The 26,787-nt window shown below is 37.4% G+C and overlaps 5 protein-coding genes across 6 annotated transcripts; 1 reads left to right on the forward strand and 4 right to left on the reverse strand.

The window, feature by feature from the left end:
- Positions 1-673: 673 nt before the first annotated feature.
- On the reverse strand, positions 674-8,692 carry LOC113671821 (alanine--glyoxylate aminotransferase). Its single transcript, XM_027188079.2, has 10 exons — positions 7,745-8,692; positions 6,508-6,572; positions 6,024-6,124; positions 5,556-5,711; positions 4,769-4,864; positions 4,245-4,314; positions 3,896-3,991; positions 3,541-3,626; positions 3,065-3,110; positions 674-2,350 (listed from the first exon to the last, which is right to left on the reverse strand). Exons 1-10 carry the CDS (start codon positions 8,193-8,195, stop codon positions 2,249-2,251), a joined length of 1,269 nt encoding a protein of 422 aa, XP_027043880.2. The 5' UTR covers positions 8,196-8,692; the 3' UTR covers positions 674-2,248.
- LOC113671820 (protein arginine N-methyltransferase 9) lies at positions 8,686-12,704 on the reverse strand. Its single transcript, XM_027188078.2, has one exon. It carries the CDS (start codon positions 12,553-12,555, stop codon positions 10,093-10,095), a length of 2,463 nt encoding a protein of 820 aa, XP_027043879.2. The 5' UTR covers positions 12,556-12,704; the 3' UTR covers positions 8,686-10,092.
- Positions 12,705-12,741: 37 nt separating this feature from the next.
- LOC113671818 (cilia- and flagella-associated protein 95) lies at positions 12,742-16,824 on the forward strand. The gene is made up of 6 exons (XM_027188075.2): positions 12,742-12,957; positions 13,624-13,735; positions 14,234-14,361; positions 14,948-15,016; positions 15,470-15,530; positions 16,491-16,824. The coding sequence occupies exons 1-6, from the start codon at positions 12,839-12,841 to the stop codon at positions 16,674-16,676; spliced, it is 675 nt and encodes a 224-aa protein (XP_027043876.2). The 5' UTR covers positions 12,742-12,838; the 3' UTR covers positions 16,677-16,824.
- Positions 16,825-17,093: 269 nt separating this feature from the next.
- On the reverse strand, positions 17,094-18,853 carry LOC113671819 (uncharacterized). 2 transcript variants are annotated; one of them, XM_027188077.2, is made up of 3 exons: positions 18,692-18,853; positions 17,801-17,978; positions 17,094-17,375 (listed from the first exon to the last, which is right to left on the reverse strand). In XM_027188077.2, the coding sequence occupies exons 1-3, from the start codon at positions 18,725-18,727 to the stop codon at positions 17,236-17,238; spliced, it is 354 nt and encodes a 117-aa protein (XP_027043878.2). In that variant the 5' UTR covers positions 18,728-18,853; the 3' UTR covers positions 17,094-17,235. The 2 variants fall into 2 exon arrangements, with proteins under 2 accessions (XP_027043878.2, XP_089037100.1); XM_089180974.1 differs by lacking the exon at positions 18,692-18,853 and adding an exon at positions 18,252-18,354.
- A 1,093-nt stretch (positions 18,854-19,946) lies between these two features.
- Positions 19,947-25,170, reverse strand: LOC113671817 (TIP41-like protein). Its single transcript, XM_027188074.2, has 7 exons — positions 24,940-25,170; positions 24,469-24,648; positions 23,668-23,770; positions 23,052-23,183; positions 22,513-22,608; positions 22,202-22,273; positions 19,947-21,490 (listed from the first exon to the last, which is right to left on the reverse strand). Exons 1-7 carry the CDS (start codon positions 25,023-25,025, stop codon positions 21,368-21,370), a joined length of 792 nt encoding a protein of 263 aa, XP_027043875.2. The 5' UTR covers positions 25,026-25,170; the 3' UTR covers positions 19,947-21,367.
- Positions 25,171-26,787: the final 1,617 nt, after the last annotated feature.

Genomic DNA, 26,787 nt, shown 5'->3' on the forward strand with positions numbered 1-26,787 from the left:
ACCTAGAACAGCCTGGAGTGGGCCCGGAGGAGCGTCGATCGAGGAGCCTCGAGGGGCAAGGACTTGAAAAACGCAAGAGAAAAGGTACTTTAGGAGAAACTCCACACAATTGCGCTTTGAAGGTTTAGTAATCCCTTGTCTTATCTCTTCTCAGAATTCTCCCTTCCTTTTTGTTATTATCAATATTTTTTAAATTACTCTTTTCCTCTACCCACGCGAAACATTTGTGATTTTCTAATATTAATACTCAGAACTCATCAAGGTAAGCTACTAACCGAGAATTCTATCACAAAAAATATACCAGAGTTAATTTGCTTCACAATATATGTCCTTTGGAGGCCCGTGAAGGCATATGTGTCGATGGATGAGAATTCCCCTTTGGCCGCTAAGAGTGACTAACATCTTATTTCTCCCTATAATAACACTCCTAAATTACACATTAAGGTCACGAGAAAATAAGGAAATGATCACCAGCTTAAGAGGCTCTTGATTGTTGAACAAATTCTCTTTGTCAGCACTTTAGGAAATGTATAGAGAACAGTATGGAGAATACAGAGACTGATGTTGGGGTGTAAAGGGTGAAAAGCCAAACTTCACAAGCCCCTCAAAAACATTTTCATTAGAATACTTCAAAAGAGGGCCGCAAAATCAAAAGAAGATCAAAGCTAAAAAATACAGCAAACGTGAAACCTTTATTATCGAAACTTCCCGAATAGAGCAGTACAAAAGATACCCACCCAGGGTCGGCCAAGTCAGAATGAATACGGCGTGAAAAGTTCCATTTCACAATCAAGAATTGTGTAGATACTTATAACTTAGTTTTCAATTGAGCGAGCTCTACTGTTAGATAAAGAGGGATGGTTTAAAGAAAAAGCACTAATTTCCTTAGCTTAACCTCTCACAACGAATATAGCAGGACGCGAGCAGGACGCGCTGTCTTCACCCGCGGGAATATCTGAGACAAGCTGAGTCGAGGAGACATTTGCGGGGCGTCTGGCACTAATAATAATTAGACCCCCAGCAAACCTCTCGTCAAGGCCTCATTCTTTCCCGCGAGCGAAGACACTATCTACCTAGATTTACTTCCAGAAGTTTTTGTTTCAGAATGGTAAACCCTCAAGAGAAAAACTAACGAAATTTTATATTACTAAGTCCTTGAATAATATTTAATACAAGGTTGTTAATATTAAGGAAGGGGATTTCTAGGGTGTAATTAAATCCCAGCCTTATCAGGATGAAAAAAACATAAATATACATCATTGTTACCCACTGTAAAATTGAAATCCCTCGCTTAACATTCCTCTCGCATTGAAAATATATAATAATAGGCTTTATATTACGTTGAAAATACATTTAAATATACACTTGCACTCATGATCGCAAATACACATTTACACCAACTTTTTCGAAATACTTTACGTTCGGTTGCATACGTTAATTAATCGGATGAGACTGGACATTTCACATCGAACAATATTCTAAAAATAATCTTTTGAATTATCATTGGTTAATTCCATAGACGTGGATCTATCTCTAATTTGATCAATAAAATTTTCAGTTCTACTCTTTAACTGATAATTTTAGTTTAATACTATTGCTCAAGTGAGTATTGAGATGCGCGCGCTCTGATTAGTCGAGGATAGTGTAATATCTAGCCATAATCACCCCGCCCGAGATGATTATAAAAAGGGCGCTAAGTTTCATGATGTCTGCCTCGCGTTTTGTCAATGTTTCTGAGAAGGCGATAAACGCAATGGAACAAAATCTATTGCGAAGAGCACAAATTATACTATTAAGTTTGGCCGTACCCTTTTCAAAAGAAATGTATGAATTTTTTTGGTGACTGAGTAAAATAAACCTGCTAAAACTCCTTGCTTATCTTGATACGACCGTTCACTACAATTGTAATAAAATATGCGTAATGCTTACTTTATCTACAGAAAATACAACAGAATTCGAAAGCACCTGAGTAATTACTAAAAATACTAAAAAGAAAATTCCCCTCAGGTTCAGTGAATACAGTTGAATAATTCCCTCGACTTCGCCTCGGGGATTATTCAACAATATTCACTTCGCCTTTGCATAGTTAGTAGTCTCCTCTACTAACTATGGCCTTTGGCGAATTATAAATAAATATTTTTCCTCATCTCAACTTCATTTCTTGATTGTTCTTTATAGCTCTGTTGCAAATTCGACAGGAGTTTGGGCCCGTCTTCTTTCACGTTCAATTTCCAGTAACCAGTTTTCATTAGCTGTTCTTTACTGAATCTATTGCTTCTTTAAATAACCGTAAGAACAGGTCAACATTCTCCTTGTACGAATTATGTCCCATAAATCCTACACGCCACACCTTAAAAAAAAAAAAAACAGAGGAAAATGAGAAATAACAATACACATCCAACTGGGGCCAGGACAGGTTTTTAAAAGTCCCGCACTGCCGGTGCGTACTAGTATTTGACAGCATACTGAGTTGTATTACTTCTATTAATTACAACTTTTTAATGAAAGGCAGGGTGTGGGGTGGGAGTGGGGGGGGGGGGGGGTGTAACGTCGGACTTCCACCCCCTTGACTACCCTACCCTATGCACAAAGACGTTTACACCACCAATAATGCAAGATCTGTTGAGGTGTTCCAAAAGCTAGGGAGTAAACTGGACTTATAAAATAGCCTGCATAGCAGGCGTGATCTTGAGGGGAGATCAGTTTGTTACACCTATTTTATCTCTACCCAAATTAAAAATCCATCCCTCTTTGCTTAATTTTCTAGTGTAGATATTGTAAAAACGAAGGGGTTAAGAGTGTTGTTAAACTGAATGTTAATTTCTCCCCACCTCCCTCCTTCTTACATGCATCAACGGAACGATTCATCATTATTATTAATCATCATTATTCATCGTCAGGACGGTTCTCCCTGTCTGCCACACCTCAAACCCTAAATGAACTGGGATTTTTGAAGCATAATGGCACAGCGAGGAGATACCTTTAAGAAAATCCAGCAAATAACGATAAAAGATTTACGGTTCGAACGAATTCGTATCATTGCTCGTGCAACTCGGTTACTAACCTTTCCGACTGTTGGACCCATACCACCAACAATTTCTAACTTGTACCTGAGGAGGAGGAGGGAAAAAAGAAGTTTTCTGATTAGCACTAAATTTTACTGCAGGCTTAAAAGGATGCAAACAGGCTTTCTTGCAAGAACAGAGGGAAATTGTTATGAACAGATTATCTATTGATAAAGTCGGTTACTAAAGGTTTCTCGCTAGTTGACAGACATGGAACTCCTAAAGTTAGTCAGCGGTATTTCTCTACTTGAAATCAAGATGGCGACTGTGAGAGGAAACGTTCATTAAGGATAGAGCGTAATTTTAGGTGCACGTAACTCATTCATGAATACATGGATACAAACAGACTTTCGCGCAAGAACAGAAGGAGATAGTTATACAAAGATAAATTGGTAAGCATGCCATAATTTGCATGTACACACAGAGAACGGGGAGCTAAGCTTGTTTTGCTACAATTGTTTGTGTTTTTGCCTACTTTTTCATAAGATAATCTGGAACAGCTTTCCAATCTGGAAATCCTTCAGGGACTTTTACACTCGTCACTGTTGGAAGACGAAGGGCCTAGAAAGATATCAAGATTATTAACATTGTAGAAATAGTTATTTTTTACTTTTACAATACAAATTCACAAGTCAAGTACAATTATTACAAGAAAGGAAATTGTTTCGATCTCTGTGGAAACATGCTATCGATGCGATCAAATATATAGAAAAAGGTAACTATCTAGAATAATTTTGAGTAAACATCTTAATATGTAATCATTAGCAATAGAAAATACTGAATTTTACTGATGTACATTTCATTGGGTAAAAATTAAATGAAAAATTCACCTTGTCTTTGACAAACATCTCTAAGCCCATCTTTTCAATTCCAGCCCAGAGGTGTTCAATTGTATCATTATGCCGTTTCCATGAATTTTCAATTCCCTGATAAAGGAAATAAAGTCGGTACTTACATATTGATTCCGTACTTGCTTTTCAGTGTGATACAATAATGGAAGTTAGTGCAGTAATGTTCCCTTTGGAACAGCATGGGTTCATGATATATGTAGATATCTTATTGGACCAGTTCTAGGGCTTTGCTAGGAGATATTAACCCCTCTGCTATATATTTGTACAGACCAACTATAGCTCAGACTACTGTTAATGTTCTTTTTCAGTAATTAAATAGAAGGTATACCTCTTCTGCAAGCAAAGCCAAACTTTCTCTTAATGCATAAACCAAGTTTATTGCTGCTGTGTGATGATACCTACAAACAAACAATGAAACTTGAACATTGGAATACTTTTATTTTTGGAAGATGTCATGGTTACTCAAATTCAAGGGGTTTTTTTGTGTAATTTGCTCTTTGAAATACCATTGTGAGCAGCAACAGAAAGGGTAGAGTTGCATGCACAATGTTCCATGTTGAACAAATACAAACTAGTTATGATAATTTTGAATAGATGTAAAAATTTTACCTAAAGAAGGAAAATTCATTACACAATAAAACTAATTTACTGAAGCCAATCATACATACAAAAGGCAGAGGCACATGATTGCCTTAGTTACATGTGTTTAAACCCATGTCTGACTTTAAAAAAAAAATTTGAAGGGTAATATGGTTTTCCTTGTTAATTGTGCTTTTGTTTTCTATGCAATAAAAATAAGAGTGAAATATGAAAATATTTAACTATTGAAATATGCATAAAACAAATATTTACCTCCTTGGTCCATCATCACAGCCCCAGTAGTTTCCAAGTTCATTAATGTCCAGGTAGAAAGATGGAACTTTAGTTTTCCGGCTGTTTACTTTTGCCCTGAAAATGAAAACAAAAGAGATTGTGCATTGAATGTATGTACACTAAGAAGTACATAAAGATGTTGGGATGAGTGTTTTGGTTAATTTCCTTTACTGTTTGGGCCCTTTGTACAACACTCTTAACCCATTACACCCCAACATTAGTATAAATATTTTCCATACTGTTCTCCAAACATTTCTTAAGGTACCGACATGGAGAATTTGTTTAACAATCAAAGAGCTTCCTTAGTTAGTGATCATTTGCTTAATTCTCATGAACTTAATGTGTGATTTGGGTGTGATACTGTAAGGAGAAATAAGATCCTTGTAACTCAGGGGTCAAAGGGTGAAGGATTAGTGTGGTGGATGATGGCTACAAGGAGATGGTAAGCTTCAAGCTTTTTGTGTTGCATCTAGATGGAGTTAGGAAGGAGTAAAATAATTCTAACCTTTTCAAAAAAGCTGATTTGACACAGAGGACATTCCTCTGTAGTCTAAAAGCAAGGAGGTACATGTGTACAAATGAAACTATCTCTTCAAATTAAAGTTACATGCTTTTTTTTCTCATGCTATGCTATATGCTTTCTCATGCTTCTATGAACTTACAAGTTCCTGAAAGTCTGCCTCAGAGAAACTGAAAGAGTTGAAACCAAAGTACTTAAATTTTGTAGAAGAGTCTTCTCAAAAAATAGAAATACATGATCACTTACATGGCTCTAGGGCTAAATGTGATTGGTGAAATTCCTGGAGGTGCACCTAGGCACTTTTGAGAGCCTGTATAAACACAGTCCAGATCCCAGCCATCAGTGAGGAAAGGTGTTCCACCAAGAGATGCTACTGTGTCCACAATTATCAAGCAATTATGTCTATAATTGTACAGATAGGAAGATGAGTGGTCAAAAGAGAGAATTGCAAAAAGGTTATTCTGTATATTATAAACTGAAAAGTTTACTACTCAAAATAAAGAAAAAACAGACAAAGGAAAAAAACAGAATTTAAAAAATGCTGTTATTAATAATACAGCGAGCTGCAAGTACTTGTGCATAGATGAATTTTCAGAATAGAGCATGTAGTAAAAGTAAAAATAATTATTGCTTTGTTCTAAAAGAGTTTTAACATACTATTAGTTAATTTGTTTGGAATTTAAGAATTAAGTAAGATGATGGAGATCCTCTTACTTATGGCACAAATCTCCAATGCCCTCCAGTGGCTGACAGATCCCTGAAGAAGACTCACTATGGACTATAAAAAGGACAGATGGCTTGTGCTCTTTAAGACCCTTTAAAGAAGAAAAATAATATGTTTTTTAAGAAATAAATAAGTGAGCTTTTGACTTGGGAATGAAAAGCATCCTTTCATTATCAAAGCTTTCAATAGGATTTGAAGAAGGTCTCTAGTCAACTTTAAATATGGATACCACATAGATAAATGATGTAGAAATAAAGAGTAGAGCGTGTAGAATGTAAAGCGGCCATGCATCCCAAAATAATCACTAATCAATGGCTGGTACTACTTTCTTGAGAACCCTGTTAATGTGAAATAATTTATTGTAATATAAATAATAGTTATATTCACTGTTTTGAGAATTGCAAAGTATTACGGATTAAACTTGCATATACTGAAATTTTAGTAATGAATAGTTATGAAATCAGGATATTTTACCTGTTCAATCTCTTCTTTAGTATAGTAGTCTCCTGGTGATTTTTCTAGAACACGCACATCACATCCTTTGGAAACAAACACTTTGTCACTTAACAAATTAGGTTTATTGAATTTGCCTGAAGCAATAGTTGTGCTTTTGAACAATGCACATGACATCTAAAGTGAGTTTATGATGTTAATGACGATCAAGATGTGAATATTGACATATTTCTGGTTGAAACTTCTCAACGTCTGAAAAAAGCAGAGAAAGTGACTGCTGGAAATGTTAATGTAATTGCAAGCTAGATGCAGATTGCTGTGATTACAACTTTTTATCATTATTGTTAAAATTGTCATTTACTTAGTTTTGACTGTGAAAGTTAATTTTTGGAGTTGTGATATTAGCTAAGTCATGAAATTTGTATCTTCAGTTGGTCATTTAAAATTGTTTCATTTATCAACTGATAAGCTGAGTAAATGCACATTGTTATTAAAACAATTAAGTTGCTGGTCATTTGTATATTTTCTTTTTACTCTTAGATGGCTGCAACAATATATTTAGTTATTTTTGATACACTTTTGATAATATGATAAATACAAATTACTATTTTTAGAATCTGAAAAAGAAATAAAATTGATACTGTAGCCTTGACAAATGGTTGTTATTGTAACCAAACTGAATTACCATCATGTTCCCATAAATCTATCAAGGTAAAATTGTGAAGTTCAAACAATATTCTTGATGAATTATTATTGTCATAGAAACCTGCTGACATTTACTTGTGGGAAGGGTAGGGTAGATGTATCCTTTGCAATGTTTGCATCTTTTTTATCTATTTTTAGAACTCTGCTTCTTGTTTTATTAATTATCTGTATCTCCCTAAATGGGACAAAAGGTTTACTTAAAGACGAAAATGTGAAATTAATTGAAAATGAATTTAACTATTTAAGTCAAAAGTAAACTAAAGAACACTCTACCCACTTAGATGTATAACACAGTTGGATATATTTAAACAAAGACCAGATTACTCACATAACGTGTCACAACTAAGACCGCAGATTAGAACTCAGATTTTTCATCAGACGCCTCTGTAGCAGCATTAACAACAAGAGCGCAAAAAAAAAAAATGATAATAATAACAATAAAAAAAAAAACAAAAACAATTCTTTTGAAATTTAAACGAAGAAGGAATGCGACTGGACTTTAACCGGTGTCATACGTGATTAAGATTCAGAAAAAAAAACTTTTTTATTTCACCTTGCCTCTCGGCGATTTCTTGTGCCCTGGCACCCCACATCCCGTTGTTGCAAACCAGAATGCGTTCTCCGCGTTCTACCAGGTTCATGATCGAAGCTTCCATTGCAGCATGTCCCGCACCAGTGATTGCCAACGTGTACTTGTTGTTTGTTTGAAATACGTACTTCAGACCAGCCTTTGTCTCATCCATAACATGATGAAAATCAGACTGTAAATGGCCAAGAAGTGACATGGCAGACGCATTATAAATTCTCATGGATGGATTCGATGGGCCTGGTCCGAAAAGAAGTTTCGTGGGAACTGACAGAGGGACGAAAAGTTGTTCTGGAGGGGGAATGTTCGGCTTCAGTTCGGTCAACTTTGTAGTAGATGTTGAGACTGCTCTCAGTTCGAGGCGGAGAGGTCCGCGAACGGCTACCCCAACAATACGAGAAACTTTCGCCGCGCTCATATTTTTTCCTTCCCCAGGAAATGTGTAGCCGCTCTGTAGTACGTGTGCTATGTAAATTGTAGTGGTAATACCGGTTGGATTGTTTATAAACAGAGTGACACGTGATCAAAAAGGCGACAAATGCTAGTTTGCATCATAGAAAACCAGACGAGCGAGTTTTACTTTTTCATACACGGCAGCTCGTCACGTAAATTGAAAAAAAATATTTTCATTTCCGCACCAAGCATAGATTGTTAAGATAATAATTACACAAGTAGGATTACATATACGATTTCTATGAAACTTCCCCGTTATTCAAGGGCCATGAATTTTGCCGTCGAAACTAATTTTGTGTTCTCACAAAAAAAAAAAGGAATTAAAGAAACATGTTCAATGACATCATAGAAGCCGACGTGGGCGTGTTGGAGGTGTGTACTTATACACGAACAAACTCTTCGGGTAAACAATATTTTGAATTTCTTTGTGGGGAAGCAATTGAAATTACTAGATATTAAAATCACCATTCTTTATTGGAAGAAAGTAATGTTAAAAAAGGAATAAGAAATATTTCATTTCAAAACAATTCACGATTTGTCACGCGAGTTTACAGTCATATTGGGCTCGGAGAGGCAAATATCTGTGCGCGAGCATTCAATTATGCAAATGTTGCTGCGTCACTTCCTGTGTTAAGCCTTGAACCTTTGTAATTTGGATAAGAGCCACGTTTGTTCTTATTCTAGCGAGCCTTTAAAATTCTTCATCTCTTTTTTCGCATATTTTGGCTCGGAAGAATTTTGTTTTGCGACAAACACCGGGTTCAAATCAGAATGATATGTTACAGCTTCCCATTTCATTTCAATTTTTAACATGGACCATTAGCGGTTTCTCACATTTCAAAATAACACGATAATTGCCCAGTGTGTCTAGAAAATGGTTTAGCTCGACTTGGGTGTCTAGAGATAGTGTCAACCGTTTGCCAAGGTCTGTCTGGACAATACAATGTTTGTCATAAGGATATTTTGGAAAAAGTAAGGTGAAAAAGAAGCAGCAAACGGATCCTTGATTAATCGCCAGGAATGATAATTATCTTAAAGCCAAGAGTTACCCCGAGAGTAAAACACCAAATTTCCAGATGGCCACTTTCAAGTGAATAATTCAGAAATTTTTATCACTTTGTTGGGTGTTGTGGCGCCTATTACAGGCTTAAGTGGAAATTTAGGCAAGCCAACTGGAGATTTTGATAGGATAAAATGTATATTAACCTGTTTGCGTGATTGTTCAGACTGTTTCGTGATCACCTTTTTCAGCTCTTATTTTCTCAATGCCCTCCTAAATTGACAAATGACAGCAATGGCCTTAGTAATTTGAATACTATAATAAAACAATAGAGTTTATGTTCTTGAGTATGAAGAGTCCATTTTAACCCACACCAAATGGTTGTGCTGAAATGACAGTGAGTTGGGCTTAAAACATATCTATGCCCAGAAACATTAACTCTACCGTTTTAATAAAGGTTTTTGCACTACAAAGGCAGCTGCTGTCATTTTGGCTCTAATGGCACTAAGTTTTGGTATTAGCTCCCTACAAGGCACAACTTATACAACAATGCAACATTTATACAACAATATTTTAGTTCCACACAATTACTGTTAAAAGATACATTTTTTGCAAAATGGTTTTACTGACACAGCTAAAGACTATTTTAATGCTAAAATGAACAAGTAGATTATTCAATGCAGCATTTGTTCTTTTTCATGGTCTGCTTGTGCAAAATACTTCATCTAATTGTGTTTTGCTACAAACAAAATTTTGTTGACATGTAGTTGCATCTATGCTGAGCTCCATGCTAATGATTGCTATTCAATATGTCATGTACCTGTTCATTTGTTTTGCTTCAGTTCCTTGCCATCTTAGATGTTCAATCTTTAATAACATTCACATCAAGAGTAATGCTACTATTTACACAAGATGCTGAAATTAGAATTTCTTGTCCAACTTCCACAGCTACTTCCTCTTTCAAAACAATAGCCGCTTGCCTCCAATGTGATTCAGCATAATCTCCACTATATGTTGAAAGTGATTGTTGATTGCCAATGTGCAGAGCAAACCAGTAGGGAATGGCTTGAATCCTCCCTGACTTGGAAACTTTTACTTTTTTCTCAGAGTGAGTTTCAAGTAAAGAAAGTACCTTATTTTCCTCATCAAACTGCTCCATGAAATTTATGCTAAAAAGTTCAATATGGTTGGTGATGCTTGAAAAAGGAAGAGTTGTAAGGTCAATATCTATCTGAGTGGTTACTTGAAAATCATTCAGAAACTGGCCAATCTCAAGCCCAAGTGTTCTGTCCTGGTCAAGTACACGACAATTGGCAAACAGGAAAGAAGATTCAATGCACATGCAGTAGACAGTGAATCCCATAGGAATAGTTTGAAAATTTTGTGGTCTGAGCAGACATCCTCTTGAAAAGACAATGTCTTCAATAACTTGCTGACGAATGATGCCTGATGGCTCTACAAGGTCACTGACAAGTAAATTCCAAATTCTTCCCTCCTTAGCAATTTCTTCAAGTTTTTCTGAGCCTTTCTCAATAACTTTTGGCAAATCATTTCCATGTGAAATATGTTCTATCCAATCTGTGTTGTGAGGATTTAATATCAAGACGTGGTCTGCCTTCCCTCTTGCAGCAAAATGAGAAAACAAAGCAGGGCCATAAGTGATGTCAAGAACATTACATACACCATCTTTACATGGATTTTCATTGCCACTGCATAAATGCTGTTTCAGTTTCAAGGAGTTAACAGCTCCTGAGATGACTTCATCATAGAGGTTATTGAAGGGAGTGTCATTCAGGCGCCGCATGTATGATGGTGGAATGATTGCCACAACCTCTTCATGGTCACTCTTGGTTGAGGGATTCATTATTATTGCAGTTTGACTCTCCCTTTGTGATGGTACAGCACTAACTTTAGATTCAAAAACTAGTTTTGTTGAGTTAATTCCACAAAAATTGAACTTCAGACAATCTTTGGAAAGCTCTCCATGGAGAGAAAGCATGTCTCCCTTTGAAACTGCAAATTTACAAGATGAATCAGCATCATTTGCATAAATGGGGAAAACTGCCTGCTCCCAGCACAGGGAATCATCTTTGGGGCCAGTTGAAAGAGTTATATCTTCATCTAGTAGCAAATCAAACCAGACTGCAACTGCATCAGCTTGACCACAGTGGGTTGCAGTGATTTCAAACTTCAAGTCCCTGTCCTTGTTCAAGCTACTAGGATTGTTAAAATCATACTCTGTCACTTTAAAGGGGCATGTGAGAGATGTAAATCCACCTCTTAACTGGTTCAAACTCTCTGTATTGTAGGGTTCAAGCTGATCAAATGCACTGACACTCACGGATGGTATTTCTACCTTTCGTTCCATTACCTCTCCTCCTATGCTACACTTGGGAAACATTTTTAATCCACTCATTGATGGTTTACACCTTGTTTGATTTCTGATGTCATCGCACATAATTACCATGGCATAAAGAACAGCACCACCAGGAATGACCTTAGAAATGGGTTTTACAAAAGAGTCTGAGTTCTCTGGTGGGTGAATTAGCAAGTTAGACCATGCATGTTCTACAGTGGTGAGAATTCCTTCTCCAAGGAGACCACAGTCAAGTGTCTCTGTCACCACCAAAGAAACCTGCTTTGGGATATCCTTACCTACTGTCATCTCAGTTGATTTTTTATGTATGGTGTGAATCAACTTCTCCATGTTATTAGCCCTCAGTACATCGTGGCCCAATTCGAACATGGTCTTGGACATTTCGCAGGCATACACCTCTTTTGATCCGCTTTGAACAGCAAACATACTTAGAATACCAGTACCACTTCCAATATCCAAGACAATGTCATGGCCTTGGCCTATTGCCTTGGAAATGGCTCGTTTGTAGGCCGAATTTCTTTTCTTGTCATTTAACATTCTAAAATGCCACCTCTCAACCAAAAGATTTGCAACATTTTCAAGATTTTCTTTCGCTCTAATGCTTGTTGGATTTACATGTAATGCCCTTCTAAAACACGAAGCAGCCTCGTCAGTGAAACCCAACTTGATCAAGTTTGCTCCTGTGTTAATGAGAACGATCTCACTTTGAGGATACAGCTTCAATGCTTCCTGAAGACAAATCATCATTTTATCCAGCTCGCCATGAGACTCGAGTATTTCTAACCAATTTCGTAAAGCGAGGACGAATTCTTCTTCTAACGTTCCTTTGAATGACGGTTCCACATTAGCCAGAAATACTAAATGTGCCAAGGCATCGCCGTACTGTTCACGACGAAGACAGCTCTTTGCAGCATAAAAATGCTGGGAGTAAGGAGAGTTTTCTTGCATTTTCGGTAACTTTCCAAACTTTTATAGCTAAAATGAAACAATTATCCAGAGATTCATGAGGAAAGCCACGAATTCTTAGCAGAAAAGGGCGCTTCATTGATAGCACTAAAAGCTGTCATCCTCGTCGCTATCTTCTTTATGCAGAAATCTGCTGTTTAACTGCGGGCGCTGTTATCAAAGCGAGGCTGAGCGCTAATGTTGCCATGGATATTATGTAAACTCTGAGCGATTTCAGGTTGTTTCCAGCTGGTAAACAGTGTACTATTGAACGGAGCGAACGATCATGACGGAGAATCATCCAAACCCGCTTGCTTTCGTTCCTGACTATGTGGAGAGAAAAGGATCTCTCTTCTTACGGTCTGATCACATGGATTATGGCAGACCAACTCTTGTGTCCAACTGGTAAGTCGCTTACGAGCAAACGGCACTTGTCGCGTGCAGTCCGTTTCTTGATTATAACCAAACTATATGTAAACACTACTTTTGTTGTCACAAAAGAAAGAGGGAACCTATAATTCTTTTTACTTGATTTAAGGCCTATTAAATACTACATATGATTGAAAAAAGATCTGCATTTTCAATTGGTAACATGCTCCGTGGCAGGGAAGAGTGCGCGAGTTCCGATGCTGGTTTCGTGTGCATGTCGAAGTGAACGATGCATGTTTTGTTTGGAGAAAACTCTTTATGGGGAATTGTTCTATCTGTTATACATTGGCAAATTGCTTCAGCTCGAAATATTGAAAATATATCCATTTTTTTCATCAAGATTTGTCAATTATTAGTTAAGTTGTACATAGCTACTTGTTATCCATTGTGACCTTTGTACCCGAAAGCTTAAAAGAGTAAACCTCCATTGATTTTAAAGTCACTGGTTGACCCCCAGAAATGATCTATACTTTCTATCCCAACCTTTCCAACATTTCGCGGTACTCTAGGACTTTCCTTGTCGCGAGTTTCAAATATTTAAGTCCGAGCATGTTTATACACTGTACTAATTACTATCTGAACAAAAATTTACAGCCGGCTTCAACTTTTACTGGTATTAATCAACTTTCCTAAACTTAACAGGCATCAAGCAAGGGAGGCTGAGCCCAAAGAATATGACATCAAAGATTACCAACCCGAAAAGAGGAACCTTCACAACTCCACATACCATCGCATTGGAAATGTCACAGATGGGGTGAGAACACTCGATTGGTTTATCAACATCTTTGCATACAAGATTCATGAGGTTTTGCAATCCCTTATTTTCATTTTTTTCATGCCCCTCATTATCAAATTTGTATCTTTTAACATTTCTCTTCCTTTTCCTGTCCTTCCTGAGTCTTGCTTTCCTCACCTGCAACTCATAACCCTTCTCCTCCCATTCTGTTGGGCTAGGCTGCTCCCCTTCCCCCAACCCATGCCTCACCCCTTTTTTGATTTGCTAAGACTCTCTTTAATCTAAACTGTAAACATCTATGTTTTCTATATCTTTAAAATGGTAAGGTTGTAAATTTTCACTCATTAAGGAACTTAAGAGACTTTCTGGACCAAAGCTGTTACAAGGCCTGACAACATGATCTAACTTGGAATTTAATTGAAAACTTGTAATGCCTGCAGGGATTTGCTTTATAGTGTGTATTTTGATCTAAGAATAACATCAATGTACTTTTAACATACTATTTCTCTCCCCCAGTCTTTACCCGATACAACCAGTCATGACCAAATGGAACAAGCAGTGAAGCTTAAAAGTGACTTTGAAACAAGAGAAACAAGACGGCAGATGGTAGACATAAACACTTTTAAAAGCGTTAATTTCCAAAGGTGTGTAATCATCTGATTTAAAAATATTATATATTTATAAAACGGTTTTCTTCATTACTCAGCGGTCATCATTCAATATTTAAGACTAAGGGATGACCTAAATGTACTTTGCAAACCAGTAATCCTTCTTTTTCTAGTGCATTGGCACACATCAGTTTTACCTGTCAGGTAATAATATTGGTATATGACAGTGTATGCTCATGCATATAAATTACAAATTAAATTATAGTCTATTGGCAGATCACTACATATCCAAGAAATTATACAGGCAAATTTAAGTTATCTAGAACTGATCTTATACAAGTCTAATTGTGTGGGTCTCGAAGTGCTTTTTGCAGACATGATGTTCATAAAATGTGAAAGGATCATACAATTATAGTTGTTTATATTTACTAACAAAAATTTTACCTTTTTGCAAATGATTTTATAGAAACAGAATCAAAGGGTATTAAGTTGTGAGGTTAAGAGGTTATTAATCCCTTCCATCAGATCCATGATGTAGGAATATTCAGTGAGTTGGGGTACTTATATATCTGGAATAAAAGTGTATTCAAGTTAGTTGGTTGTATTTTTACTTCTGATATAGAGATACTGGGGCACCTGAGAGAGGATTTGGCAGTGTACTTCCAAGACATCCACTTGACCATGGAAAGAGGTAAATTGTTGTTTCTTGAATTCCACCTTTCCACCATGCCCCCTTGCAGCAAATTATGAAGCTTTGCCTAATTAGTGTCAAAGTATAAAAATTGGTAAAAATTCCCCCATAAAATTAAGCTCAAAACTGGTATATTTTGATGACTTCTCTTTCTTCGTTAATGCTTTCCTGATCTTTTGAAAACCATGCTCAACATAAAGAACATAGCAGTACCCGGTTTCAGACCAAATGGTTGAAAATCCCCACCTTGTGCAACGGCATAGCAGGTCCAAGGAGAGTACCCCCACTACTATTTCCCTCCCCTTCCACCCACTGAATAAAAATGTTGCGATGTAACGTTTCACTTATACACTGAGTCAATCAAGAAAACATAATGCGATTCAAATACTTCCATTTTATTTTTGATACCAATGCGGAAAAAGCTCATGCATGACTATGTTTAACTCTTCGCAGGTACCTTGACACCACATATAGAGTGGATTACGACTCCCCGTACCCATATCAAACACAAAAGGTGACATACTTCACTAGATGTGATAAACATGATGTGTTCGAGATGCATGCATGTTACATTATAACACCCAAGTATTTTGCGTGTAATAACGTTCGCGCTGATTAGTGCACAACGTGTTAACTCTTTCCAGTTTCGCTCTTTCTTCGTTTACGCCGTCGTCAGCAGCGACCTAAAGAACATGAGCGTCACAGAAAGCACTCAGTGGGTTCAAAATCTGTGTTCATGACATGATAATTTTTATTTCGTTAATTCTATTTTGTGATTGTCGAGTTACGTTTGCTCTCGTTGAAATTCTCAAACGCGTATTAAACCACGCGTCATAACGACAAATTCGAGTACGCACGAGGCGAAATCGAGGTAAAGCCGAAGGTGCACAGTGATAAATGAATTTCGCGCGCTTTCTAGGTCGTCTTTGAAGTCTTTCTTTTGGAGAGGGAAAGATCTAAATTGAAATAATCCTTTAGAGTACGTAATGGTTTCTTTTTTTGCGTGTCATATGGAATGTCCGCCTCCAAGTTAAATCGTTTAAGACTGCACACACTTTAATACCACGAAAAAGTGATGATTTTACAGGAATTGCTTTATCACTACAGTTTCCCATAATCATTGAGGAATTCAACGAAGCCTTTGTTTATTTATTTATTAAACTATTGATTCATTTTTGTGACGAACCAAGAGGAAACACGAGCAAAAGTAATCGAAAAAATACGGAAGCAGTTTTCGAGTTCCAGCGCCAAAAAACAACAACCAAAAAAGAGAAAAACATTTTAAAAGGTTTTTCTCCTGAAATGATTTCATTTACAGCAAGAGTTGAAAACTCCTGCTGTTGTGAAATCGATTCAAGAGAACTAAACAGAAACACTCAAAAAACTAATTCCAGGTAAAAATCATCAGTGATCAACACTTGTGATAATTCCTCTCTCGCGTTTGGTCTTTCAATATCTCCTGGTTCCTCACCAGACTCCTCCTCCAGAGCCCGATCAGTCTGCACTTTGGCGGAAGTGCCACTCCCAGTTTACCGACGTGGACGACTACAGACGACACGGAACAAACACTTGGCACGATGAGTCAGGAATTTACGCTAACACAGTTGTACGAGAGCATGTTTTACAACCCACAAATCCCATTCCAGAACGACTTGGCTAATATGTATAAAGTTACTTAGGAGATGTTTTAGACTTTTTTTAATCATGATAAGCAAAGATTTTAATTAACAATTTTGTTTAAAAATTCACGTCTTCCCCTTTTCTCGTTGAATTGATAAACTAAAAATAAAGTGCATATTGAGACCAAATTCATTTGAATTTTTAGATTACTGTATTCGTTGTTCGGTCAATATAAATAATGGCAGTGGTAAGGGTTTATATAGAAAGATCCTTCGCTGCAATTCAGATTTGGGTCGACTGATCATTCAAGGAGCCTCCTCCTTGGAAAGAGAGAAAAAAAAAATCGTACAATTTTCTGGCGCTCTGCCAGCCTACGCCCCGCCTTGTTTCAAGAAAAAGAAGAACTTGAGTCCTTAGATAAAACGAGTGTTAAAAAATTTGAAACAAGAAGCAATTATTTCCAAAAATTTTTGACTATTTACATTTTCCTGCTTCTATTTTGTCTTTTTCTTGATAATGAACCACATTCAGTTACGTAACGTTTGCCACCAAGGCATTATGTTCCGTTTCCTCTCAGTCGTCCTAGAAATAATCTGTTTTCAGAAAAGAAGGTTGAAGTTTTTCTTATATTCGGCGGTAAGGTTGTTGGCCAGGTCAGTCATTACCTCCAAGGATTTTGTTAGAGATTGCAATTCACTGCTGATCGGGTGCCCGTCGCTTTTATCATCCAAGGAGTGACCTGAAAGACATAAGAAAATGTTGCTGTCAATCGTGGTCTTGTAGCCAGGTAAATGAACTTTTAATCGATTAATTAATTGTCGCACGTGCACGATATAAAGTCTTGATCAGGCTATCAATTAATGCAAGATGATTGATGGCGACAGGGGACGAGATCGAGATCAGCTAAGACCCTATCGATTAATTGGTTAAATACCACATTCAAGCAAATTCATATTCATTTCATAATGTAAAGTATTCCAATTGAATCATCTTTTTTTCTGATTTGTTGGAAAATGGAGGGTGGGGATACGTAAAATGAAAGTCATAATTTTTCCTCTGAATTGAAGACACTAAGCCTTACCAGAAACCTACACTAAATGCATTTCCTTGGTTTAAAACTTACGGTTTTAAAATCAATGAATATAAGGTTCAGCTGTAGCCTACCTGTTAGGACAACGTTCTTCACATTTTTCAGCGCATTGAATGCTTCATAAAGGCTTTTCTCTAAAGCGATTCCATTGCCTGATGGAACAGGATTATTGCCACTTTTTGACAGTGCCATGTCATGTAAACTTTGAGGAACTAAAATGGATTTCTCCATTTCCTCGACAGCATTCACAAACTGAAAGAATGAACAAGAAAATACTAGAAAATACTACAAATTAACAATAGAATTACTTCCGTTTTTCTTAGTATGCCTCTCCTGCACCCCGTTGCCTCGCCTCGAAATCGTTGTTGCTGTTTTCATTTTTCTCTTTTGCTGTACATTTCGTTCCTGAAATATGTCATATAGTTTAGGTCCGCTAAAAACGAGGGGAAATCATTTACTGCTATATCTGGTCATAAGGTTGATTTTGCAATTACATGGTCTGTGTAATCAGTTTTTCAACATTACGTGATGAAGGCGTGCTTCTTGAGGCAAAGGTGACCTGATCCTAAAGGAACATGAAAAGTGTTATTGCTACTTTCGGAAAAGTCCTCTCCATCACCACTCATCGTGATCAAACATTCCGGCCTGTTCCATGGTACGGTCAACTTACAATTGATCATGCCCTGACAAACAAACATAGATAGTGCGAAGAATAATGGAGCTTTCAATAAGTCAGAAGCGGCCTGACATTCATACCATAGGTTCAAAATGTAGGGAAACTCTCGAACGATGACCATATTTCTTAATAAAGGAACTTTTGGCGAGTGAGTTCCTACTACTGGCTCTTACAATTCCCTTATAACTAAGAATACTACGAAACTTCAGAAACTGGCCACGCAATTCATGTGGATGCAGCAGAGACCATCAGGGACAGTTCAACTGATTATCACAATGCAACATCGTACCTGTGAGAGAGTATTCATAACGCCTTTGGGATTCATAGCAAAATTTTTATGAAATACGGCGGCCCAACGAGGGAGTGAATGAATTTAAATATCTGTGCAGCAGTCTGAAGAGGTTCATGTCCCAGATATAGAAGAACATTAACGTTATATACTGTTCAATCTGTCAAAAATGCTACTTGGAGTGTGACAGAAAACATTCACTCATTGCATGATCACTGCCGGTTAATACCCAGTTCTGCACCTATAGCTGGCGATTGTATGAAATTGCAACTAAACGGGGAAGGAATCATTTAACTTCGCCTACGAGAATAAACAATTCCATGGGCGACACGAAAAATATATTTTCCTTCCGTGCAAATTTCCTACGGCAAAATTACTCGAATGAGAGTTTCTTTTAAGGGTCCATTGTTACCGGATGTTTACGGGTATCATGACTCAATCCTACCAGTAGGCAAGGTGGTCTCATTTACCCCTGTGGACAAAATTACTTAGACGTGTGCCGCTCTTTTAAAGCTTTTTGTTTATTGAAGTCATTGATGTCGTGCCGGGTGGGGAGACATGCGAATGCAATTTAAGTACGCAAGGCTCTAAGCTAGTTTGTCGACTTGGAACCTTCGGGGCTTTTTGTGAACATTGTCAAAAATAAGGGTTATCTTGCGGTGAAAACTCTCGCATCACAATCTCGAAGAGCGGCAGTGAATATAGGGATAAATAGAGGACTCGGTGGATTAATAATCGGAGATACTTGTTTCATTCGATCAACCGTGTTTTAATGGGCCTGGCGCTGTTACTAAACATTTTTTTTGCACTGTAGTTGGAGATACATTAAGTTTCTAAAGCCTTCGCTGCGAAAAGAAACAGTTCCATTATCGACAGGATCGAGACACGCGAAAATATGGTCAATTTTTTCTAAAAGCATTTCGTGCAAAATCTCTAGCAGGCAGCCTTAATGAAGTTTTGTTTTTTAACGATAGTCTTTTCTTTACTACGCCATACAAAATGCAGTCAGTCAGAATACAGAAACACCTATGTATCTTCCAACCTTCCCATCGTTGTCTGCTATCTTTTGACCGTTTACATTTTGAAACTAGTGTCATTTCCGGTTTGTTCTCGGCGTTCAACCTTGACAACTTAAAAATTTGCTAAACACTCTGTTTTCTTTTTATGTGATGAATATTCAGTTTTAGTGTTTTTAGTGTTTTAAACAGGATACAGTAAGGGGCTAGTTCAGAATTAAATCTACGCGTATGCCTTATTGATGGTGTTGGCATTTGTTTTATTTCATCTTTTTGTGGAATGGTATAAAACAGTTTTGAAATACTTTTTCGAGGCACACTTCGGAATGTCCCTCTAGTCATTTAGAGGGGGTCATAATAGTCATAATACACACTCGACTGAAATCTTCTGGGTACACCAAAGATGTTCAAGTAACTCGTGGGATATTCCATGGTTTATCTAATCCAAAGCGTTTTGTGACTAGTAGGCGTTGAGATGTCTGTCAAGACATACAATGAGTATCCAACTTCGAATAACGTGACTTTTTCCTACACATAGTTGGAGGTGGTAAGGGGGGGAGGGGGTGCTACTCTTCCCTTCCCTCTCCCCTTGCACAACTGCTGCCCCCTACACCCCTATGGGCCTGATAATAAGGAATTATCGAACTTACCTTTCCCTAGCTAGTGAATAGTCTACCAAAAAAAACAAACTTAGCTGCCAGATGTTGGTTTTGTCTGTAATTTGTTTTTGTCTGTAATTTGTTTTTGTCTGTAATGACCTGCAGGATGATTTTGAGCCATTGTCAAGAACTATGACCTGTTTCTGTCTTCGCATTTGATGCACGTCAATGGCACGTGTCTGAACAATTTTTGGAAAACATCTCGCATCAATCCTCTCTTCAAGCACTAAGTGCGTTTTCAAGACGAAAAATGAATGCTCCTTCTCAGTAAAAGATCAAATCGTAATTGCGAAAAGCGACAATTACACAATGGTGTTTTTTGTAAGAGGTTGACTGATTGCATCATGAATTGAAGAGGTCCGCCTTCATTGATCAGCCGTGACTGGTACTTACTCACGGTGTTTTAAGAGAAGTTTCAATTACATTTCATCGACAAAGTGTAAAAGACAGCTGACAATTCAATTAGCTTTTTTTACAGTTTCCACAGAAAGAGGCAACACTGGGTGTGTCGCCTCTCAGCGACTTGTGCTGAATTCAGCCATTTTTTTTTCCTGTTCATAAATCCCTCTTGTTCATAGAGCTTGTATACAACCTGCGTGACTTTAAGGGTGAGTTCTTTTCATAATTATGTAACACGTCCTCTTGGAGTCTAACTGTCTGCGGCGCGACATGCCAAATATAAACTCGAATGAAACACTTTATAGAATACTACCAGCATCGTCTGCAATAGCCTAGACAGAGAAGGGCAAAAACTGTACACTATGATTGTCTGGCCGAGAATTCCCTTCCCTTTAGATCAGTCTCAATAGTCAGATGGCAAAAAAAGGCTTTCTCCCGAAGGTTTCCAGTGACAATGATGTTGAAAGTAAACCTTGAGCCATATTCTTGATCAAAGCAAAATTTTTTGGTCTATTCTTCCTCAATCCCTGTAGTGGAATCCATTCCAGCATTTCTTTTATTTGTCTACACGTCTTCAGATAGCCCTGCCATACATCTGACTTTTAACTGACCGAGGATTCCACACCAAACAATGCATCAATGCCATCGGGAAAAGACAGTTTCTCAAATGTCTCGTACCGGAGAAATAAGTGTTCAGCTAATTGCGTCGGATCTGTAATTGGAACCTGGAAATACCAGAAACACTTCCTTTAGAATTCATAGCCAATATTAAAAAATTCACTTAAATGGAGGTGTCAGTAACTGTTTCCATAAGCAGCTGGGCTGCCAATGTTGTAATAGGCAGCCGTGCCCAGAAAAGGAGCCAAAAAGCCAAACCCAAGCACATGAGCCTTCTCGCAAGCTAAAAAGACGGTGGGTAAGAGGTCTCACAGGCAGGTGGTAGACCATCTGTAAACCACTTTTATTGAAATTCCTTGCTGAGGTGTATGGCGAGATTGGAGCATAGGAAAAGTATGCTATGTGAATGGGGAGGGATGGGTAAATTCTGCATAGCTGCTGGAACTTAAGCCTGGTTCTGTTGCTAAAAGCAACCAGGAGGACTGTTACTCCTCCTGGATGAAAAGTTAGCTCAACGCGTGCGACTCAAAAATATTTTCAAGGCTCCCCATTCTCTTGTTGCCATTTATTCTCCATTTCTTAACCAAGAAAACAACACAGTGAACCCAATCTTTCCTTTCGTGGTTTTTATAACAAGAGGCAACAGCCATGGTGGGAAAACAGTCTATTGCAAGTAATCTCCTAGCATATTGATAGCTTTCCATTACAGTTTGCTGTTGAGCATTTTCACTTCTAGGTGGAGAGATTCCAGTCTAGGCTGGAACCTGTCTACATTAAAATTTGTTGAGGAAAATTCAAGTACCATAAAGAGGACCAACCTTTAATTCTAAGAGGTCTGCTACTTTTCTTTCTTTGGATGAATATCCCCTTAACATGTATGAAGTGCCAGCCTGTAATTGGACCATAAATTAGAAGATGGATAACAAAAGACAGTCGATAAACTGCTGCATAAAGAAAAGAACAAACGTCTTTTGGGTAATTCTGTTTGGACCCTGCAGTAAAACCAACCCAAGTGTTCTTGGCCATAACACATGTCAGACTGCCAAAAAGACTTCAAATTGTTTAGGACCAGTTTCTTTAAAAAGGTTTACAGTGGTAAATCTCATTTTAATTAAAAAGTACTATGTACCTTGTGATGAATTCTTGTATCATTGATCCTAACAAGAACTCCATCTACTCTCAAAAAAAATCTCAGCAACAGAAAGAAACCTCCCTGCATAACACGCTGAAAGTAAAAAATGCATGAAATGAATAAGATGTCTTTGCATGCCCATGGCTGTATAATCACATAATATGAATTTCTCTCTCAATCAGAGAGAGAGAGTTTTAAATCTATAGGACAAAACTTAAGCACAAGTTACAGCTCAAGCCAGAAAGAATTGGCCTATATACAGGACACACATTTCTCCACCCACTGGAAGATTTGAGGTTTTTTTGTGAGGTTCTCTCAAAATTCTTTGATATGTTTTTTTTTTTGTAAAATAAATCCTTTGTTGAACAAGCTCGTTTAGAAAAATAGGTGGGTATTGAGTTGATCTTCATTTGCCAGGACACTGACAACCTTGGGCTGCAAAAATGCAAAAAGAAAAAAAGCTTTGCACACATTCAATCATATTGACCTTACAATTGGTCACATAAACATTCATAACTGCATCTGTTTTCTCTTACCATTTTGACATTCAACTTTGCTATGCCGTTATCTGCTAATTCATCTTCATACAATATAATGTCTTCATAGAAATATATCTTTTCTTTAACTTTCAGCTGTTCTAGATCTATTCTCTCTTTGGTGGGCTCAACCTGGAATAAGTGAGGAGAACACAACATAAGATTTTTACTAACTCTTTAACCCCTAAGAACATTAAGCATCTAACTTCTCCTAACAGTGGCACCCCTGAATCAAAAATCAAGTTGTGAGAATAACGGAAATGATCACTAACTCTTGAAAGAAGTTCTTGATTGTTAAACAAATTCTCCTTGTCAGTACCTTGGGAAATGTATAGAGAACAGTTTAGAGAATACGCATGCTGATGTTATAGTGCTAAGGGTTGAACAAGTAAAGCAATATTTGTTCATAATGGCACATGATGTGGAAGAATAAATTGATATCATTACATTTAAAAAATGAATGAATCAGTGATTGACAGATATACTCTACTGGCTGAATTTCATGCTATACTAAATTAAATATGACTCAAAACTATTAACTAAAGTGAATTATTCAGTTGCTGAGTCAAAGATCTTATAATGCATAAATTTCTCTTACTTATCTTTAAAACCACACCTGAAATACAATCTCTTCTTTTCCAGTCAATGTACCCTTGTAATCTGTTGTGAATGTCCAGTCAAAAGGTTTTATAACCTCTTTGATATATTCTGAATCCTGCCTACGAGGTTCAGGTGAAAAAACGAAAAGAGAGACACAATATGTAAAAGCAATTTGGTTAATTCTTGGTAACATTAACCTTTTAACTTGAAGTGATTAACATGTAACTCCTCCCACCAATACCAATTCACTACCCAGCAAACAGGTTATTAGAATACGCTCATACTTATCAGGAAGAAGTTGTTATCTTGATCTAACACCAGATTCTTATAACTCACTAATAGGGAAATGTGTAGTAGCAAAAGGGGAGAATTAACAATCAGATCTTGGAAGTTGAAGGGTTAATTACATTTGCTCTCGAATAACTTCTAAATAGGTTACACGAATCAGCTCTTAGCTATTAAGTTTGCCTTACACTTCTTTACATTGCATGTGGTTGATTACCTTAAAAATCTGAACTTCTCTCACTTTCTACACCTTATTCATGGAAAATGCACTTCTTTTAGATAGAGTATCTTCGTAGAACCCCCTGTGGGAAGTACACTCCCCACTGGATCTTAAAAATTTACACTAAATAAATTACCCAACAGTGAAGATACAATTGAACTCCTTTACAAATATATATATTCTATAAGCAAACACTATTGAAGTGTTTAATCATTGGAGGAGAACTCTGGCTATGAATGCTTTGCATGCTTAGCCGTTTAAAGTAGTGCACTTGTGAGAGCTACTATCTGAATTTTTATTTATGAGCTTCACCTTTTGCTTTGCCATTCTTCTGCAACAGCAACCTTCATCAAGTCGTGCCTGTTGTCTACCAGTTTTAGTGCATCCAGTGCATTAAATTGAATCCCAAATCCTGCAGCATGATCAATCTGTAGAACATTGTCGCCAAACACCATTTCAGGAAGAGAAGGAAGCTCCAGCTCAGAAGAGATTCTATATAACAGCACAGAGAAATAAAAATAATCTAGCTTTAAAGGCACCCAACCCCAATATTAGATCGATTTGTTTAACACCGAAAAGTTCCACTGAGATAGAAGAAACAAAGCCAGCAGGGAGTAAGATCCTTTCATATCTGTTCAGAGATCGGCTGATATACATATGAGAACATTTCTGGAAAAAATATGTACTGTAGTACATATTATACATATTATATCTACAACCAACTTAATTTGTCTTATGTCATTGTCATGCTAGACATGCGATTTAGGAGTTTTACAACCCTACCTCTCTGCGTCATTCGCTTTAAGAATAGCCCCTTTGGTGGTTGTTATTTTCCAAGGTCCAAAGCCAAAAACGTCAGACTTCTTCATTCTTAATCTTGTATTCCCTCTCACCTTATCGAGGAGAATTTAGATCGAATATTTTCACAATAATGTTTAGAATAATGTTTAGAATGAACAGCCCAGCGGTTATTCTGAGGGAACTTGAACGCCCGGAGTATTATGGTATTCAGCGGACACGCATCTAGAGCTAAATGTTTTGTGTAAGTGTTACGGAAAACTACAGGACATTTCACATGAGCATACATGACATACAAAATGTTTCCCGCGCGTGAATGCATAAGTGCCTTCATTAGAAATGAATGTTGATGTCTTATGTTTTGTAAAAACCCATTTCTAACTGCTTTATTTGACAATGCTACCATGCAATATCGGTGAAATTTTGCGGGAAGATCTGTGTGACGTAGTTTATGTCTGTCCAATTATTAAAAAAAATGATGGATAATGAGCTCGAGAGAATTTTGATAGCTATTGTATGGAATAACAAAAGACACCACCCTGTGTCCATTCTCGGTAAAGCCTCTTGCCTCACAGTGTCATAACGTATATCTATACCTCTTGGTAAAGGATTTAATTTTGGTGCCAACATACATGTATGTGGGTGGTACGTTCCATATGCGAAAAGGAAATGTGTAATGTTCCATTCGTGTATCAGGACTGCCGCGCACGTTACAACCCTTTGGTGATTTGTCCACCAAATGAATGCCGCGTTTAGTGAAAAGTGACCATAAAGCAACAGAAATGTTTTTATATAATAAATGCGTCCACAAAGGGAAAAATGCGTAATACCCGCCGAGTATCAGTTTCCTAATGCACGCACTTGTTAGCTTTTTGAAAAATGTCCAAATCGTAGTGTTTGTCGAGCCCCGGCGAATGAGGTCGTCCGCCATTGCGACATATGCTTTTATGTCGCCTCCACCAGTTCTTTGTATGATTCATTTCCTTTGTTAATGAACGGAAACGCTCGATTGCACTGTTAGTCAGACAAACCCTCACCCTCCCCCTAACCATGTATTCAAAGACTCTCTACACTGACAATTTATGCCAATTATATATGCAGTTTCTTGAACGGAAACGTTCGATTACACCGTTAGTCAGACAAACTTCCTCACCCTCCCCCCCCCCCCCAACTCGGTATTTAAAAACTTTCTACACCGACAATTAATACAATTAATTTATGGAGTTTCCAGATGTCAACTGGTAATCGTGGGCGCGCAACGAGTGCAAGTGAGGTCATCGAGGTCGCGGGTTCGAATCACGCTATAGGAGTTATTCTTAATCTGGCTTGGGGGCCGAATAACTTCTCCCCGAGTATGATTTGGAGCTGACGGACAAGGAGTAACTCTCAAACTGGCTTGGGGGCCTCCCCGTGGAATTCGCATTTTGTTTTTGCTGTCTTTTGTATTTTATCCCTTGTCATCATCATTTTTATCGTTTTTTTGTTTTGTTTTGTTCTTTTTTTCTTTCTTTTCCTTCTTTTTTTCCGAGCAATTATTTTTTTGAAGCCACGGTAATATTTTTCCTCATACGGTTTGGTACCTGTTGGTTGTTGTCCTTTTCCTTTCTCCTTTTGGAAATTAGACATCATTGATATTTTTCTCTCGCGATCTCTTTTTATGTTATTATTATCATCATCATTTATTTCATTTGTTATTCTCTTACTTCCTTTTCACAATTTTCCATATCTGAATTTACCCGAAGGCAACTGGAAAAATCTCACCAAACTCCCTGGTTAATAAAGTCGCAGCCCACTGCTGACAAGGACCAAACAGACCGTAGACTAAATTGTTAT

Source organism: Pocillopora damicornis, chromosome 8 (assembly GCF_964200805.1).
Source record: "Pocillopora damicornis chromosome 8, jaPocDami1.2, whole genome shotgun sequence".
NCBI lineage: Eukaryota > Metazoa > Cnidaria > Anthozoa > Scleractinia > Pocilloporidae > Pocillopora > Pocillopora damicornis.